The sequence below is a fragment of the Chrysemys picta genome, chromosome 15 (assembly GCF_011386835.1).
Source record: "Chrysemys picta bellii isolate R12L10 chromosome 15, ASM1138683v2, whole genome shotgun sequence".
In the NCBI taxonomy this organism is placed as follows: Eukaryota; Metazoa; Chordata; order Testudines; family Emydidae; genus Chrysemys; species Chrysemys picta.
This window is the reverse complement of record NC_088805.1, coordinates 15,325,129-15,344,803: the sequence shown is the minus strand read 5'-3', so window position 1 is coordinate 15,344,803 and position 19,675 is coordinate 15,325,129. Positions and strand designations below refer to the sequence as shown.

General features: G+C 47.0%; 2 gene segments (V, D, J or C); both read right to left on the bottom strand.

Moving 5' to 3' along the window:
* Positions 1-3,552: 3,552 nt before the first annotated feature.
* Positions 3,553-7,530, bottom strand: LOC135975847 (immunoglobulin lambda constant 1-like). The segment is given in 3 exon segments: positions 3,553-3,875; positions 4,111-4,118; positions 7,505-7,530. Coding segments are annotated over 3 exon segments (357 nt in total).
* A 3,192-nt stretch (positions 7,531-10,722) lies between these two features.
* Positions 10,723-11,151, bottom strand: LOC135975846 (immunoglobulin lambda constant 1-like). The segment is given in 2 exon segments: positions 10,723-11,045; positions 11,145-11,151. Coding segments are annotated over 2 exon segments (330 nt in total).
* Positions 11,152-19,675: the final 8,524 nt, after the last annotated feature.

Sequence of the window (19,675 nt, the reverse complement as noted above, 5' to 3'; positions counted from 1 at the left end):
GTCCAGTATGCAGCAGAGATCAGCACTTTCCTGAAGGGATCCCCTCAGGTGCCTTTAGAAATTAACTCCTTGCCACCAACACCAGCCATTTGCTCTGTATTTCCCAGCTGTTCTCAGCAGTAAATCCCTGCGCTGTTTCCCTGGACAGAGCTGCCATGAGACTCACACCATTGCTGGGCTATTCCCTGCCCCTCACCTTAGGAGAGCAGCTCTGGGGCCTGCTGCCCCGCAGAGTGTGGGCGTGAGGTGCCCCTTTCACCAAGGGCAGGGCCAGTAAACATCCAGGCTGTGAGCTGTGTCCATGCTCAGCTGGTTTCTTCTGAATTAAACCAGGGCACTGGACCCTCCCTTTGACTGTAAAGACAAACTCCCCTTAGTGCCTGGTGTGTGTCAGCTCAGCACGGCCAGGGGAGTGAATGGCACCAGCCCCATTTCCTTATTATTGGGCCATATTTGAAGCCAAGGATCATGTGCTGTGTTTAACATGTGATCCGGCACCTACGGAAGTTGGTGGGGAAGCTCCTGTGAGTTCAGTGGTTCAGGCTCAGACCCTGCGAGAATTCCCTGGGAAGTGGAGGGGAGGCCTGAGCTACTAGCAAAAGTGTCCAAGTCCCATTGTCAGAAGTGACATAAACACTTGGGGCTGGAGTGTTAAAGGTATTTAAGCACCTATATGTACAGACAGGCAGTTGGCGGGATTTTCAAAAGCACCTAACTGCCAAACACTCATTCATTTCAATGGCTTTTAAATCTGGCCCTTAGGCTCCTGATTCCTATTGACTTTCAGTTGAATTTAACATTTAATTGAGTGAGTCACTTTTGAAAATACCCTAAATACTTCATGCAGTTTTTCAGTCCATTCATCAGTCTATTGCAGTTCACATGTGCAAGGGAAGAGGCCCAATTAATAAACACTGAGCAAAGGAAGTTCATCTCTTTCCAGAGCCTTTTTGTCAATGAAATAGTGTTAAAAGTCAGTGCACACCAATAGGGTCTGGCAGCCAACTCTTTATGGCACATGCTCGCTCTCTTTCTCTCTCTCTCTCTCTGATCCTTACACTGCAAGAAGAAGAGTGAAAGGGCTTTAAAACTTCTGAGAGCCATTGTCCCCTCTGTGCTCTGCACACTCTTGGTGCTCCAGAAATCATCATCTGGAAATCTTAAACACCCCCCCCCCCCCAGTACAGACGTGTGTGTGTGTGAGGGTGTTGGGATGGTGGGGATGTAAAAAAATACTTATATAAGAAACCATCATTCTTTAAAACTCATCCATAGCGCAGTCCCCCTCAGCTCCCCTTCCCTCTTATTCATTTCTGGAGGAGGCGGAAGTGCATGATAAACGCTCTCCGTGAGGCCTGTTCCCAGCTATACACACAGTGCATGCTGCTGTCTGGGAAGGGTGGGACAGACTCCAGGGTGCCCCTCAGAGCATCCACTCTCACATGCAACATGAAACTTATCCACAGACCCCCAGCACCATTTATGGGTTTTAATGGAACACAAACTGTCTGCTCCGGCCCATCAAGGCCCAAACTGTGCAACACACACGACTTACTAAGGGCCCCAGTGGTGTGCACCCAGAGAATCCAGATCATCAGGAATGTTCTGATTTAGTTCTAAATAATGATGCTTTTCAAATATAATATCTTGAATCTGAAGGCTCCCAAAGCACTTTACGCACTTACACAGCTGGTCAAACTGGACATGAGGGTCTCTGCCTTCACCTGCGGTTGAAAAACAGGAGCTATCACAAAGTGGCCAGCAGCACTGGTTTATTTCAGGCAAATTTCCCTGTAGAGCTGAATGTGCTGGAAGGGCAGGTTGGGTGACAAAGTTCCTCCTCTGTCTTGGTGGGTCCTGCGCTTATTGGCGGATTTTCTTGCCTCAGTTTCACCATGGGGATTGGGGAACAGCCCAGAGACCTTCCCCTCTGGAAGAACCCACAGTCCAGGTCAATTGGGAGGTTTGGGGGGAACCTGGGCCCGCCCTCTACTCCGGGTTCCAGCTCAGGGCCCTGTGGACTGCAGCTGTCTGTTGTGCCACTGTCTCCTGTAACAGCTGCATGACAGCTACAACTCCCTGGGCTACATCCCCATGGCCTCCTCCAAACACCTTCCTTATTCTCACCACAGGACCTTCCTCCTGGTGTCTGATAACGCTTGTGCTCCTCAGTCCTCCAGCAGCGCAGCGCAGCACAGCACACCCTCCCACTCTGAGCTCCATTCGCCTCTTGCTCCTAGCGCCTCACACTCACACCACAAACTGAAGTGAGCTTCTTTTTAAAGCCCAGGTGCCCTGATTAGCCTGCCTTAATTGATTGTAGCAGGTTCCTGATTACTCTAGTGCAGCCCCTGTTCTGGTCACTCAGGGAACAGAAAACTACTCATCCAGTGACCAGTATATTTGCCCTCCACCAGACTCCTGTACCCCACTGGTCTGGGTCTGTCACAGTGGGTAGAGAGCTGTCACCCAGGTTGCTGTTGGCAAGATATTAAAGGCCACTTTACCAAAGAGGGGTTTGTGTCTCTACTGTCCAGAAGTAGCCAGGAGCTCTGTTTGCAGCCTATCCCAGGGACCAGCCTGCAGCAGTGTGGTGCCCCTCACGCTCTGGGCCAGATTTGGCCACTTACACCTCTGAGTGCTGAGCTGTTCAGCCAATAGCCCATTGACTCCAATGAGGCTTCTTGAAGAATGACTAATGCTCAGGGAGCAGCAGGGAGCTGGAATCTGCCCCATGCGCAGGCAGAGGGTGACTCAATACGAACTCACAGAGCAGACTGCTCTCTGCAGGGCTAGTGCCCACCTGAGCATTGACCCAGCCTAGCCCTGCTGGTCTATTGGGAGCTGCCAGGATCCCAGCACAAGCAGGGCTGGCTGCAGAGCCCCGGGGGTTGCATTACGCTCTCACGTAGCCCCCTATCACCCAGTGATTCCCTAACACAATGTGTGCTCTGCAGAGAGATTTGTGCAGCAGCAATTGTCACACCTCAGCGAAGGCTGGCTGAGACCCAGAGTGACCAGTCTTGGGGAGAACAGTCACAACTTGGATAATGATCCCTGAGTGACATCTCTCCCCCTCCCCATATCTCCATGACATTACACGTCACTTCTCATTAGCTTGTCTGAAACCCCAAAGCCAACGAGACCCTTACTAAAAAGAAAACCATATTGGCTGATAAAAGGTAAATTGATTTTATTGGCAGATAAGGTGAACATTGCAATTAATACATAAGATGTAAAAGGGACGGAAGAAGTTAAACTCTTCACAGTTACAGCGATAGTTGAATGTTTTTGATTTTATTAATATCATAACAAGGCAGCATCAAAGATTAAAGCAGGAAGGAGAATTCCAGGGAATGCAGGGGGATGAGAGCAGTGGGGACATGGGAATAAAGACAGGTGTCATGAATTGGTAAAACCCCCCACCTAAAATAGGAAGCAGATTTACTGGAAATCAGCATTATGGGAATGCTACAGACAGATCCTGGCTCCCTTGGGGAGCCCCCTATAGACTGACACAGGAACCGACCAAGCCCTCTGGGGGTCAGAGGGTTAAGAACACTCTGAGCTCTTCAGGGACTTCTCGATGTTCTTCCCATCGTGTGTCACCTGGCAGGTGTAGGTCTCATGGGTCTTCCACTTTGATGCATCCAGAGACAGATAACTGCTGGCCATGTACTTGTTGTCACTCTGTTTGGATGGCTTGGTCGTCTCCACTCCAGTGGAGATCTGCTGGCCATCAGCTTTCCAGGTGACTTGGACTGACCCTGGGTAAAAGCTGCCCAGCAGACACACCAGTGTGGCTTTGCTCTTTGTTTTTATCTCTTCCGAGGATGGAGGGAAGAGGTGCACTGTGGGAGATGCCTTTGGCTGACCTACAAGACAAGGAAACTCAGTGTTAGAAAACCCCAAACCAGAGACTAGCAGTGCAGAATACAGGAAATTCCAGATTTCTACAGTGTAAGAAATCTAATCTCTCACAAGAACTGTGGCAGGGTAATTATCTGAGATGTTCTCCTGGTTAAGGCACAGGACTGGGAATCTGGACACTTGGGGTCCATTCCTAGTTCGGCCACAGGCTTCCTCTGTGAACGTGAGGAAGTCACTTACCTCTCTGCCTATGAAAGGGGATTACATCACTGAACTCACCGCACGCAGACTTTTTCTCAAGGTTTATGTGTTTTTACATATTTCTAAAGCGCTGTGAGACACTTGGTGGAAGATGCTGGAGAAGTGCCAAGTATTATCAGTATTGTTTCCAAGCTCACCTTTTCATTCATTGTTGCTCAGATAAAGGGAAATACGAATTCTAAACAGCTAGCAACCTAGGCAGTTTGCACAGTATTCCTCCATATTAAGTGCCAGATTTTAATCCCCTTCATCACATTGAGTAGCACTTTCCTTCTCAAATGTGCCGTTTAGTGCAGACGAAGGGGCTACTCATTGAATTAACTTTGAAGATATTTCCAAGGTGAAAACACTCTCTCTCTCTCTCTCTCTTCTTGAGAAATAAGAGAGAGATAGAGAATCTGCGAATGAGATACTGAGAGCCATTCACAAAGAAAAACTGCAGGTCACTCGGCCTTCTGCCCATCTTAGAAATATAAAAACAGCAGATAAGTATCTTCCTAGGACTATGCTGTGTCTTTTATTTTGGGGATATTTCTTAAGGCCTTAGCTTAGAGTTTAATTTGTCTGTTCGGGCCTTGGGGGCTGTTTCACTAGAGGCACAGAGGAATCCTGGGGTAACCCCCATTTTTCTTAATGAAAAAAATGCTGTAACAGATAATTACAAAAAACCACTATGCATTAAATAGTGTTTTATAGAAAGCACTGTAAAATTCTGTACAGTTTAGAGAGAGAGAGAGAGAGAGAGAGAGTTTGTTTTTGAACTATCCTATGGAATTCCATAGCAGGGATAAATTTTCTGTTCTAAACCCATTGTTGAATTATCATTGTCTATCTGGGTCTGTAGGTCTCTGTGCTAAGGGTCAGATCTTCTGATTAACACCTGGGTGACAAACAAGCTCCTACCACACCCTGGTTGCCTGTTCCTGTTGCTGAACAGCCTAGTTACCAAGCAAGCTTGTTGCTGAAATGTTTTCATTTATGGGACCAATCCCTGCTACAGGGCCCGATCCAGTGTGCGTCTGAACACTTTGCTGGATTGGGGTTCAAGACAAGAGGAAAAGGGACCTTGCAAAGTACCACAATGAGAGTTGATTTCATGGTGGGTGCAGAGTAAATTCCCCTGGGCCCCAGCCTGGTGCTGTGCTGTGTGACTGCATAGAGACAGGGAGACATTGAAGGCACGACCTGCTTAGGAAGGGACGCAAAAGTTTGGGGAATTTTTAAACTCTTAGTAACACTTATGCACCAGCCTTGTCGCGGGGCCAGATTGGGATGCCCGTCCTCATGCCTGGTTGCACCTTACTCCACAGGCAGTAGATCCCATTTCATTAGTGGGACTGTATGAAAAGCAACGTGCTATTCGGTCACTTGTCTAGTCACTTGTCTAGCTCTAACTGAGCAATATTACAAATAGGGCTGGTTGAAAATGACCCACGAAAACTATTTTCAGTGGAAAATTGGTTTTCAACTGAATGAAAATTGTTGTGGGAAGGATCTGCTTTTCTCAAAAAAAAATGGTTTGTTTTTTTGTTGAGAATGCCAAAATGAAAAAAATTGAAATCTTACACTAGAAACTGTCAATAACTGAAGCATTTTTGGTTTTCAGCTGAAAATGCTTGTTTGAATTTTGGACCCCTTCAGATAAAAATGATTTTTTTGTTTTGCTTTTCCTGAAATTATTCACAGAATAAAACTGTATTTTCTGTCCAGCTCTGATTCCTAAGCATTTCCTTCCAACGGCCCCCGGCAAATCAGATTTTAAATCACCAGGTACCTATGATTTTTATAGGACACTAGATTTCCTGGGATTGGACACCTGTCTGTAGGCGCGTGGGGTGAGTTTTGGTGGAGCTCTATTGCGGACAATGGAGCCAGGGCAGTGTGCAGCACCTGAGAAGCTGGCCCTGGGTTTCTTTCATACACTGACTAACACCCGGTGCTACTGAGAAATAGTTCATACCTTAAAAGAAAAGGAGGGAAAATCTTTTCCTTACGGGGCTAACACTAGGTCATCGTAACTCGGGACACAGTGGCAGAATCTCAATAGGTTTCATGAGCAAATTCAAACTTCTCTTCATTAGGAAAAGAAAAGAAAACCCAACATGGGCCGTGTACACCTGCTATGACTATCCAGAGAGACTAAATGTTATTCCCAACACTGTGTGAAGGTCCATATATAAAGTGAGAGGAGTCCCGAGCCCAGCATGAAGACAAAGAAACCAGGAAAAAATCATGGAAAACGTACAATACAGCCAGGAGAAGGAAAGTTTGTGAGTAATTCAGTGACTTACCAAGGACGGTCAGCTGGGTTCCTCCACCGAAGACCCTCCACAGTGACACAGGGCTGTACAAAAACCAGTCCCAGTTGATGGTAGGGAGAGGTCATCGTCACTGCCCGGGAGGGGAAAAAGAGGCGCGGGGGAATTTCCACTTGTTCCTCAGGGGAGTGCAGGTGTCTCCTTTGAGGAGAAACTCGTGCAATTGGAAGAGTGAAGATCCATGGGGAAGTGAAGCAATGAAGTATTCCTTGGGACAACTCCTAATAAGGCCAAATCCTGGTCCCCGCATACAGCCCACATAAGAGAGTAGAAGACAGTCGTGTTGTTAAGGCATTGGAGTGGGAGTCAGGAGACTGAGGTTCAAGTCCTGGCTCTGCCACAGACTTTGTATCCTTGGGCAAGTCACGTCATCTCTCTGCCTCCATTCCCCATCTGTAAATTGGGGGCAGCACTTCCCTTCTTCACAGGGTGGTGTAAAGATAAATTTTGTAGTGTGTTAGAGATGCTCAGGCACTACAGTGATAGAGGGTGTAAAGGTACCTAGAGAGAAGCAAAGGAGCTCTGTGCTCTAGTACCGCGCTGGGTTCCACCACTACAGAGCTCCCCAAAACCCACCCGTGGAGAACGGTTGTGGGTGCTGGAGGGCATGTACTCAACTGGACTGTGTGTGGGACATTCCACTGCCATTTGGCCATGACAGGCCAATACTGGGCAAAATTCATCACTGGTGCCATTGTAGGGACTTCAGTGGAATTACATCACAGAATGAATGTGGCGCATTAGCTGTCAGTATTGAATGGATTCAGTGGTGTATGTTATGGATACGATAACCATACTTTGAAACCATGTGGCTGTAACCCCACACCTCTGGGAGCACCAGCATCCTTCTAGACATAATTAATGTACAGCATGTCCCAGTGACCCACCAATAAGTGTCAGTGAAGAGACGGATCAGACGTGCCAGGGGCTGCACACGGGTGGATCAGATGTGATCCAAACCACATGCTGTCCTTGTCTACTCTCTGAATAGTGCAGCCTCTCTGCACCTGTCTGTGAGAAGCTAAGACATCCCCTCTCACATTGTCCTAACTTACCTGATCAGGATCTTCAGACAGTCCATGGGGCAAGGGGCTCACTCTGAGTCACTGGGAACAGCCCTTCGGCAAGAAGCTGCCTCATGACGTCCTGTGTTCGCTCTCAGCTGAGCCATGCAGGGGGCTGGTGACGTCTCCACATTGGACGTGTCAGAGGAATAACTCAAGATCCATGTGCCATGAAACCAATCACCCCACGTTCTGTCTGATCCCAGCAGTGGATCAGGTGCAGGCATTACTGGAAGCCAGGAGCCTCAGAACCTTTGGTGCTTGTAAAAGCCATGACCATCGTTCAGCTGGCATATGCTGGAAAATGCTCCAGACCCTGTTGGTACCAATACAAGGCAATGCTGGTATCAATAGAGAGCAAGTCTGCTCAGCCCATGTCCAATATGCAGCAGAGATCAGCACTTTCCTTGTGGGAGCCCCCAGTTGCCTTTAGAAATTAACTCTGTGCCACCAACGACAGCCATTTGCTCTGTATTTCCCAGCTGTTCTCAGCAGTAAATCCCTGCGCTGTTTCCCTGGACAGAGCTGCCATGCGACACACACCATTGCTGGGCTATTCCCTGCCCCTCACCTTAGGAGAGCAGCTCTGGGGCCTGCTGCCCAGCAGAGTGTGGGCATGTGGTGCCCCTCTCACCAAGGGCAGGGCCAGTAAACATCTAGGCTGTGAGCTGTGTCCATACTCAGCTGGTTTCTTCTGAATTAAACCAGGGCACTGGACCCTCCCTCTGACTGTAAATACAACCTCCCCTTAGTGCCTGGTGTGTGTCAGCTCAGCATGGCCAGGGGACTGAATGGTACCAGCCCCATTTCCTCATTAATGGGCCGCAGTTGAAGCCAAGGAGGATCATGTGCTGTGATTCACACATTAACCGGCACTTACTGAAGTTGGTGGGGAAGCTCCTGTGACTTCAGTGGTTCGGGCTCAGACCCTGCGAGAATTCCCTGGGAAGTGGAGGGGAGGCCTGAGCCGCTAGCAAAAGTGTCCAAGTCCCATTGTCAGAAGTGACATAAACACTTGGGGTTGGAGTGTTAAAGGTATTTAAGCACCTATATGTACAGGAAGGCACCTAACAGGATTTTTAAAAGCACCTAGCTGCCAAACGCTCATTCATTTCAATGGCTTTTAAATCTGGCCCTTAGGCTCCTGATTCCTATTGACTTTCAGTTGAACTTAACTTTTAATGGAGTGAGTCACTTTTGAAAATACCCTAAATACTTCATGCAGTTTTTCAGTCCAGTCATCAGTCTATTGAGTTCACATGTGCAAGGCAACAGGCTCAATTAATAAACATTGAGCAAAATGTTAAAATCAGCGCATGCTCTGGGTTCTAGTAACCAAATCTATGGCACATGCTCGCTCTCCCTCTCACACACGCTCTGTGTGAGCTCCTGAAAACTTAGGAGAGCCATTGTCCCCTCTGTGTTCTGCACACTCTTGGTGCTCCACGAATCATAACCTGGGATTCTTATCCCCCCCATGTAAAGACGTGTGTAGGGGGGATGGCGGGAGAGTAGGTCTGGGGACGCTAAAAATACTTTGTGAAGTTTAAGAGACCCCTCATTCTTTCAAACTCATCCATATTGCAGCCTCCTGCTCCCCTTTCCACCTAACCCCTTCTGTAGGAGGTGGCAGTTCATGACTGGCCATCCATCCATGTCACTCATATTGTGAGTGATAGCAGCTCAGTGGGATCTGACAAATACCTGGCTTATGTGATACAAATGTACCCCTTTACCTCCCTGGCCCCAAAACTGTAGGAGAATCAGTGTTCAAATATCTCCTTTGACTGCCTGGCCCAGCAAGCTCAGGGGGTCATGATAAACGCTCTCCATGATGCAAATTCCTAGCTGTACACACGTTGCATGCTGCTGTCTGGGAAGGGTGGGACAGACCCCAGAGCTCCCCTCAGAGTATCTAGTCTCACATGGTCCTGATTGGACACAAATTGTCTCCTCTGGCCTGTCAAGGCCCAAATTGTGCAGTACCCCAGAAGTAATACAGGCCTGATTGATTGCAGAGAATCCACATTGTCAGTAATGTTCTGATTTCACTTGAAAAGCACCTTGAATCTGAAGGCTCCCAAAGCATTTTAGCCATTTATACAGCTGGTCAAACTGCACATAAAGTCTAGGGTGACCAGACAGCAAGTGTGAAAAATCAGGACAGGGGTGGGGGGTAATAGGAGCCTATATAAGAAAAAGACCCAAAAATCGGGACTGTCCCTATAAAATCGGGACATCTGGTCACCCTAATAAAGTCACTGCCTTCCCCTCTGGCTGAATCACAGCAGCTGTCACACAGTGGGCAGCAGCACTAGTTTAATTCAGGCAGATTTCCACGTACAGCTGAAGCTGCTGGGAGGGCAGGTGGTGTGTGTAGGGAGCTGTCACCCAAGTTGGTATTTAATATCCTGCCAAATGCAACTCTTCCAATGAGGTCTTTTGTGTCCCTACTGACCAGACGAAGGCAGGAACTCTGTTTGCAGCCTATCCCACAGAACAGCCTGCAGTAGTGTTATGCCCCTCCCTCTATGGGCCAGATTTGGACACTTATTCCCGTGAATGCTGAGCTGTTCTGCAAATACCCCATTGACTCCAATGAGGCTTCTTGAAGAATGAGTAATGCTCAATGAGAAGAAAGGAGCCGGAATCTGCCCCATGCGAGGGCAGAGGTTCACTCAATATAGTCTTGGGGGAGAACAATCACAGCTTGGGTAATGATCCCTCTGTGACATCTCTCCTCTTCCCCTGATCTCCATGATATTACACATCCCTTCTCATTAGCTTGTCTGAAACCCCAAAGCCAACCAGATCCTTACTAAAAAGAAAACCATATTAGCTGATAAAAGGTAAATTGATTTTATTGGAAGAGAAGGTGAATATTGCAATTAATACACAAGATGTAAAAGGGACAGAAGAAGTTAAACTCTTCACAGTCACAGTGATAGTCAAATTTTTCTGATTTTATTAATATCATAACAAGGCTGCATCAGAGACTAAAGCAGGAAGGACATTTCCAGGAAATGCAGGGAGGTGAGAGCAGTGGGGACATGGGAATAAAGACAGGTGTCATATGGATTGGTAAAATCCCCCACCTTAAACAGAAAGGAGTTTTGCTGGAAATCAGCATTATGGGAATACTACAGGCAGATCCTGGCTCCCTTGGGGAACCCCCTAAAGACTGACACGGGAACCAGCGGCGCCCCCTGTTAAGAACACTCTGAGCTCTTCAGGGACTTCTCAAAGTTCTTCCCATCGTGTGTCACCTCACAGGTGTAGGTCTCATGGGTCTTCCACTTTGATGCATCCAGAGACAGGTAACTGCTAGCCATGTACTTGTTGTCACTCTGTTTGGAGGGTTTGGTCGTCTCCACTCCAGTGGAGATCTGCTGGCCATCAGCTTTCCAGGTGACTTGGACTGCCCCTGGGTAAAAGCTGCCCAGCAGACACACCAGTGTGGCTTTGCTCTTTGTTTTTATCTCTTCTGAGGATGGAGGGAAGAGGTGCACTGTAGGAGATGCCTTTGGCTGACCTATAAGACAAGGAGATTCAATGTTAGAAAACCCAAATCCAGAGACTGCCAGTGCAGAACGTAAGAAATTCCAGATCTCTGCAGTGTAACAAATCCAACCTCTCATATGCGTATGGGCAGGGTAATTATCTGGGATGTAAGATGTTCTTCTGGTTAAGGCCCAGGACTGGGAATCAGGACATTTGGAACCCAATCCTCAGTTTGTCACAGGCTTCCTTAGTGAACCTGGCCTAGTTAGTAACTCTCCCTATGCCTGTAAAAGGGAATAATATCACTTTACTCATCCTTTTTGTCCCTTGAATCATTGAAGGCTTGATCCCATATTCCTCCTGCACAGATATCTCCTACTGACTTCAAATAACAACTTGGGGCCTGCAAGGGGTACAGTGTTGGTGCTAAAGGAAAAAATCAGTCGGTGTGAAAGTGAGCAGAGAATTGCATTGCGATCTGTATGCACTGGACTTCTAGCAAGAACCAGTCACAAAGAAATGCTGCAGCTGATTCTGCATTATGCTGCATTTTAGAAATCTAAAAGCAGCTTTCTAAGGATTTTGGACTAGGTTCTGGTATTTGTTTGTGTTATTTCTTAGGGGCTAAGCTTCACGTAGAGTTTGTGGTTTGTGTGTGGTTAGGGCATCAGAAGCAAGGCCGGCTCCAGGGTTTTTGCCGCCCCAAGTAGGGGGAAAAAAAAAAAAAAAAAAAAGCCGCGATCTCGATCGGCAGCTCCACTGTGCCGCTTTCTTCTTTGGCGGCAATTCGGCGGCAGGTCCTTCCCTCGGAGAGGGACCCGCTCCCGAAGTGTCACCGAAGAGCCCGACGGGCCGCCCTTTCCCCTTGGCCGCCCCAAGCACCTGCTTGCTGGGCTGGTGCCTGGAAACGGCCCTGATCAGAAGCCACTTCAGTGCCCAGAGAGAAATCCAGGGTAACCCACATTTTTCCTTATGGAACAAAGCTATAAAGTAGAATAACAAAGCAACCAAAATAATCCAAAGGATGGGAAAGGGGATCTAGACACATTTTAGAGTGTTTCATATAAAGTACCATAAAATTCGATGGAGTTCTAAGTGAGAGACTTTTTTTTTTTAAACTATCCTATGGTGTTCTATAGCAGGAAGAAAGTCTCTATAGATTAAATTCTGCAAGTTGGGTCAATAATCCTATTAAGCAGTTATCATTGTCTCACATTCTGCAGGCCTTTCTACTAAGGCACTGCACCTTTGAATAAGACCTCAATGGGAAATAACCTCCTAACTTTTCCTGTGATATGCCAGCTGCTGAACAGCCTAGTTAACAAGTTAGTTTGTTGCTAAATCTTTTTCAGAAGCTCGTAATGTACAGACTCCTATATGGGACCAGTCCCAGCCAAAGGACTCGAGCCAGTATGTGTCTAAGTGCCTTGCTGGATCAGGGTCCAAGATGAGCAAAAGAGACATTGCAAAATATCACAGTATTGGTTGATGTCAGGGTGAGTACAGAGTAGAGTCCTCTGTGCCCACGTACGATGTGGTGCTATGTTACTGCATGGAGATATGGAGACAATTAGGACCTCCTGGCTTAAGAATGGACAGAAAAGTTTGGAGAATTTTAAACCCCCTAGTAAAAGGCAGCCATGAAAGCCAAAAAGTTTTGTCGTTCAATTGGCAGTGTAGACAAAGCCTAAGTAAAGCCTGCTGGCAGCCGGAGAGTGCAGCTTCTAGGAAGCCATCCAGCCTTTCCAGACTGGCCAGCAACCTCGTTAGTGTGCTCCAGGCTTGAGAGAGGCAATTAGTGCAGCCTCTTCCAAGCCCTCTCCCAGCACAGTCTGCTCCAATCCCACCCCATTTATCTGTAGTCCTCCATATTTCAAAGGTGTTGGGTGTCCCTCAGCACCTGCAGAAAATCAGTTGAGTGGTATTTCTAAACTGAAATCCACAATAGCTACAGTCATCCAATGTACAATGGAACCGATCCTCCGGGTCAGGAGTAAGTCAGTCAGTGAAATTACACTCACTCTGTGTAAGGATAAATCAGTGTTCTGATATTTTTAAGATTAAATCAAACTCTTAACTCGCTCTAAATAAGCAATTCTACAAATTGGGCTGGTCAAAAATTACCCATTCAATCTCTTGTCAGTTAAAAATTGGGTTTTTATCTCAATGGACATCTTTGCAGAAAGTGTCTGATATCAAAACATTTCTTGTTGGAAATGCAAAACCTCAGAACCAAAAGGTTTCTGCAGATATGTTTTTTTCCCCCGTTTTCAGTAATTATTTGGTTAAAATGTTTTATTTTTGATTTTTTTTGCCAAGTCTATTTTCTGCTAAGAATTTTGACAAAAAGAACATTTTTCATTTTTGTTGAAATTTTCCAGAAAATGAAACCCATTTAGTGACTAACTCCTACCGAAATGAATAGTCTTCAAACTATTCCGGAAGATCAGATTTCAAATCACAAAGGACAAATTATTTTTATCTCACATTAGATTTCAAGGGATTGTGCATCTATTTTAAGGAGGTTTGGGTGAGTTTTGGTGGAGATCTATTGAAAACAAAGGGACTATGTTGTTCTACCTGGCTGAGAATCTGGCCCTTGGTTTCTTTCACATATTGGGAAAAACCCAGTGCGAATAACTAAGAAATGTCTAGTCCATTAAAACAAAAAACAAGGTAGAAAATATTTTCTTTTAAGATGCTAACACCAGTTATTTAAAAATTGGGACCTGACAAGAGAACCTGGGTAGGTTTCATGGGCAAATTCAGAAACCTGTTCATTGGGAAAAGATAAAAAAATCTAGCATGGGACATCTACACCCTGTTCTGAGTATGGATGGGTTAAACATTGTTCTCAACACCATATGAAGGTCTGAGTGTACAGAAAGAGGAGACCCAAGCCTGGATCAAAGGCAGAAAAGGAGGAAAAAATCATGGAAAAATGAAAGTATTGGCATTGAGAAGGAAAGCAGGTGAGTAATTCAGTGACTTACCAAGGACGGTCAGCTGGGTTCCTCCACCGAAGACATACCACAGTGACACATGGCTGTACAAAAACCAGTCATGTTCAATGGCAGGGAGAGGTCACCACCACTGCACGTGTGGAGAAAATGGCCATGGAACAACTTCTGCCTGGCTCTCCATGAGAGCGAATGTTCATCGTTTCTGCGGAAGCTCATAGTACAATTGATTGAATGAAGATCCATTGGGAGGTGAAGCAATGGAGTATTCCTGGGAAAGCTCATATGGGGCCAGATCCTGGTCCATGCATGCCCACCACATAAGAGAGCAGAAGGTCGTCTTGTCATTAAGGCACTGGAGTGGGAGTCAGGAGACCGGGGTTCAAGTCCTGGCTATGCCACAGACTGACTTTGTGCCTTGGGCAAGTCACATAATCTCTGTGCCTCAATTCCCCATCTGTAAAATGGGGATAGTACTTCCCTATTTCACAGGGGTGCTGTAAGGATAAATTCCTTTATGGCTGTGAGATGCTCAGGTACAACAGTGATACAGGCCATAAACCTGCCTAGATAGACACAAAGGAACTGTGTGCTAGGCAGCTGCTACTGCACTGGGTTCCACTGTCCCTGTGCTCCCCCAACACACCCACGGTCTGTGGAACTGCACGTACCTCCAGCATTGCCTGTGTGTGCTGCTGTGGATGGCTCCCGTGGAGCTCCGTCTAGCACCATTGTGGGTGGTGGAGGGGACACAGAGAGTGTTGAATTGGAGCTGCTAAGCTGTTGGTCCTTCCACTCCCAGCTGCCCCTCATAGGTCCCCAGGAGGGAGGGGCTGGCAGATTTCTTTGGGATGCTGATAGTGAACACGCTGAGCCACGTTCAACCCTAGTGCAATTATAGTGACTTGTGGGAATTTTAGCAGAGAAGAATTAGGCCCATTTGCTGCCAGTATTTAATGTATCCAATCGTGTATCTCATGTGGGCGATACTCCTGTTTCCAAAGCACGTGGCTGTACCCAACACCTCTGGGAGCAATGGCATCTCTAAAGACATAGTGTAAAAACTCTCCTAACACCACACCAACAAGTGTCAGCAAAGAAACAGATCTGCCATTCTGGGGCTGCATGTGTGTGGATAGGAAACCAACACCACGTGCTGTCCTCGTCTCTCATCTGGGTAGTGCAGCCTTCCCTGCACCTGTCAGTGAGAAGCTACCACATCCCATGACACATGGTCCTGCCTTACCTGATCAGGATCTCCAGATAGTCCATAGGGCCAGGGGTCGCTCTGAGCTATTGGGCACAGCACGTCCTGTGTTCACTTTTGGCTGAAGGATGCCGGGGGCTGGTGAAGTCTCCACGCTGGACATGTCCGAGGAACAAGTAAAGAATGCTCAAGATCCATGTGCCCTGAAACCGATCACCACCATCCTCTGCTGGGACCCTGTTAGTACCAATACAAGCAATGTTGGTACCAATATCCAGTATGCAGCAGAGATCAGCACTTTCCTGAAGGGAAATTAACACAGTGCCACCAACGTCAGCCATTTGCTCTGTATTTCCCAGCTGTTCTCAGAAGTAAATCCCTGCGCTGTTTCCCTGGACTGAGCTGCCATGAGACTCACACCATTGCTGGGCTATTCCCTGCCCCTCACCTTAGGAGAGCAGCTCTGGGGCCTGCTGCCCAGCAGAGTGTGGGCGTGAGGTGCCCCTCTCACCAAGGGCAGGGCCAGTAAACATCTAGGCAGTGAGCTGTGTCCATGCTCAACTGGTTTCTTCTGAATTAAACCAGGGCACTGGACCCTCCCTCTGACTGTAAATACAAACTCCCCTTAGTGCCTGGTGTGTGTCAGCTCAGCACGGCCAGGGGAGTGAATGGTACCAGCCTCATTTCCTCATTAATGGGCCATAGTTGAAGCCAAGGTTCTTGTGCTGTGTTTAACAATTGATCTGGCAGTTGGTGGAGAAGCTCCTGTGACTTCAGTGGTTCAGGCTCAGACCCTGCGAGAATTCCCTGGGAAGTGGAGGGCAGGCCTGAGCCGCTAGCAAATGGGCCCAAGTCCCATTCTCAGAAGTGACTTAAGCACTTAGGCCTGGAGTGTTAATGGTGTTTAAGCGTCTAAATGTACACATAGGCGCCTTGTGGGATTTTGAGAAGCACCTAGCTGCCAAACGCCCATTCATTTCAATGCCTTTTAAATCTGGCCCTTAGGCTCCTAAGTTCTATTGACTTTCAGTTGAACTTGGACTTTTAATGGAGTGAGTCATTTTTGAAGATACCCTAAATACTTCACGCAGTTTTTCAGTCCATTCATCAGTCTATTGCAGTTCACATGTGCAAGGGAACAGGCCCAATTAATAAACACTGAGCAAAGGAAGTTCATCTCTTTCCAGAGCCTTTTTGTCAATGAAATAGTGTTAAAAGTCAGCGCACACCAATAGGTTCTGGCAGCCAAATCTTTATGGCATATGCTCACTCCGCCCCCCACCCACCCAACCACACACGCTCTGTCTGATCCCTTCACTCTCATCCTAGCATTGTAAGCTCCTGAAAACTTCTGAGAGCCATTGTCCCCTCTGTGCTCTGCCCACGCTTGGTGCTCCACAAATCATCATCTGGAAATCTTAGTCCCCAAAAGTACAGTCCTGTGAGTGTGTTGGGATGGCAGGACAGTAGGTCTGGGGATGTTAAAAATGCTTAGTGTGAAGCTTAAAAAAACCCTCATTGTTGAAAACTTTTCCATAGTTCATCCTCCCTCTGCTCCCCTTTCCCCTTACTCCCTTCTGTAGGAGATGGCAGTGCATGACTGGCCATCCATCCATGTAACCCATATTGTGAGTGGTGGTAGCACGGTGCGATCTGACATATATGTGACACATGTGATACAAATGAATCCCTTTACCTCCCTGGCCCCATGGCTATACGAGAACCAGTGTTTATGGGTCTCCTTTGGCTGGCTGGCCCAGCACAGCTCAGGGGGTCCATGATAAACGCTCTCTGTGATGCAAATTCGCAGCTGTACACACTGTGTATGCTGCTGTCTCAGAAGGGTCGGACAGACCCCAGAGCGCCCCTCAGAGTATCCACTCTCACATGAACCTGATCCCCCAGCACAACTCATCGGTTTTTAATGGGACATAGACTATCTGCTCTGTCCTGTCAAGGCCCAAATCGTGCAGCACCCCAGAAGTAACACAGGCTTGAGTGATACCATAGAATCCGGATGACCAGTAATGTTCTGCTTTCACTTGAAAAGCATCTTGAATCTGAAGGCTCCCAAAGCACTTCCCCCTTGTACACAGCTGGTCAAACTGACATAAGGGTCACTGCCTTCCCCTTTGGCTGAAACACAATAGGTGTCACACAGTGGCCAGCGGCGTTAGTTTAATGCAGGCAGATTTCCATGTACAGCTGAAGCTGGTGGGAGGGCCGGTTGGGTGGGTTGAGAGCTATCACCTAAGGTGGTGTTTGCAGGATATTAAAGGCCACTCTTCCAAATAGGGGTTTGGGTCTCTACTGACCAGAAGTGGCCAGGAGCTCTGTTTACAGCTTATCCCAGGTAACTGCCATCAGCACTGTAGTGCCTCTCCCACTATGGGCCAGATTTGGCCACTTATTCCCCTGAGTTTTGAGCTGTTCAGCCAATACCCATTGACTCCAGTGAGGCTTGTTAAAGAGTGACTAATGCTCAGGGAGAAGAAGGTACCGGAATCTGCCCCATGCGCGGGCAGAGGTTGACTCAATACTAACTCACAGAGCAGACTGTTCTCTGCAGGGCTAGTGACCCAGCTGAGCATTGACCCAGATTAAAAAGAAAACCGTATTAGCTGATAAAAGGTACATTTATTTTATTGGAAGAGAAGGTGAATATTGCAATTAATACATGAGGTGTAAAAGGGACAGAAGAAGTTAAACTCTTCACAGTCACAGTAATAGTCAATTTTTTCAGATTTTATTAATATCATAACAAGGCTGCATCAGAGAGTAAAGCAGGAAGGACATTTCCAGGGAATGCAGGGGGGTGAGAGCAGTGGGGACGTGGGAATAAAGACAGGTGTCATATGGATTGATAAAATCCCCCACCTAAAACAGGAAGCACATTTGCTGGAAATCAGCATTATGAGAATGCTACAGACAGATCCTGGCTCCCTTGGGGAACCCCCTACAGACTTGACACGGGAATCAGCCAAGCCGTCTGGGGGTCAGAGTGTTAAGAACACTCTGAGCTCTTCAGGGACTTCGCGATGTTCTTCCCATCGTGTGTCACCTCACAGGTGTAGGTCTCATGGGTCTTCCACTTTGATGCATCCAGAGACAGGTAACTGCTGGCCATGTACTTGTTGTCACTCTGTTTGGATGGCTTGGTCGTCTCCACTCCAGTGGAGATCTGCTGGCCATCAGCTTTCCAGGTGACTTGGACTGACCCTGGGTAAAAGCTGCCCAGCAGACACACCAGTGTGGCTTTGCTCTTTGTTTTTATCTCTTCCGAGGATGGAGGGAAGAGGTGCACTGTAGGAGATGCCTTTGGCTGACCTATAAGACATGGAAACTCAGTGTTAGAAAACCCCAAACCAGAGACTAACAGTGCAGAACGTAAGAAATTCCAGATCTCTACAGTGTAAGAAATCCAACCTCTCACAAGCGCCGTGGCAGGGTAATTATCTGAGATGTTCTCCTGGTTAAGGCACAGGACTGGGAATCTGGACACTTGGGGTCCATTCCTAGTTCGGCCACAGGCTTCCTCTGTGAACCTGATGAAGTCACTTACCTCTCTGCCTATGAAAGGGAGTCACATCACTGAACTCCCCGCACGCAGGCTTTTTCTCAAGGTTTATGTGTTTTTACATATTTCTAAAGCGCTGTGAGACACTTGGTGGAAGATGCTGGAGAAGTGCCAAGTATTCTCAGTATTGTTTCCAAGCTCACCTTTTCATTCATTGTTCCTCAGATAAAGGGAAATACGAATTCTAAACATCTAGCAACCTAGGCAGTTCGCACAGCATTCCTCCATATTAAGTGCCAGATTTTAATCCCCTTCATCACATTGAGTAGCACTTTCCTTCTCAAACGGTGCCATTTAGTGCAGAGGAAGGGGCTACTCATTGAATTAACTCGGAAGATATTTCCATGGAGAAAACTCTCTCTCTCTCTCCCTCCTCAAGAACAGACTATCTGCGAATGAGATGGCGAGAGCCATTCACAAAGAAAAGCTCTAGGTCATTCGGCCTTGTGCCCATCTTAGAAATATAAAAACGGCAGATAAGTATCTTCCTAGGACTACGTTCTATTTATTATTTTGGGGATATTTCTTAGGGTCTAAGCTTAGAGTTTAATTTGTCTGTTCAGGCCTTGGGGGCTGTTTCACTAGAGGCACAGAGGAATCTGGGGGTAACCCCCATTTTTCAAATGAAAAAAATGCTGTAACAGATAATTACAAAAAACCAGTAGGATCAAAGGATAAGAAGAAGAGCTACATGCATTAAATAGTTTTTTTTATAGAAAGTAGTATAAAATTCTGTACAGTTTAGAGAGAGAGAGAGTTTGTTTTTGAACCATCCTATGGAATTCCATAGCAGGGATAAATTCTCTATTCTGCCAAGTGGGTCAATAAACCCATTGTTGAATTATCATTGTCTATCTGGGTCTGTAGGTCTCCCTGCTAAGAGTCAGATCTTCTGATTAACACCTGGGTGACAAACA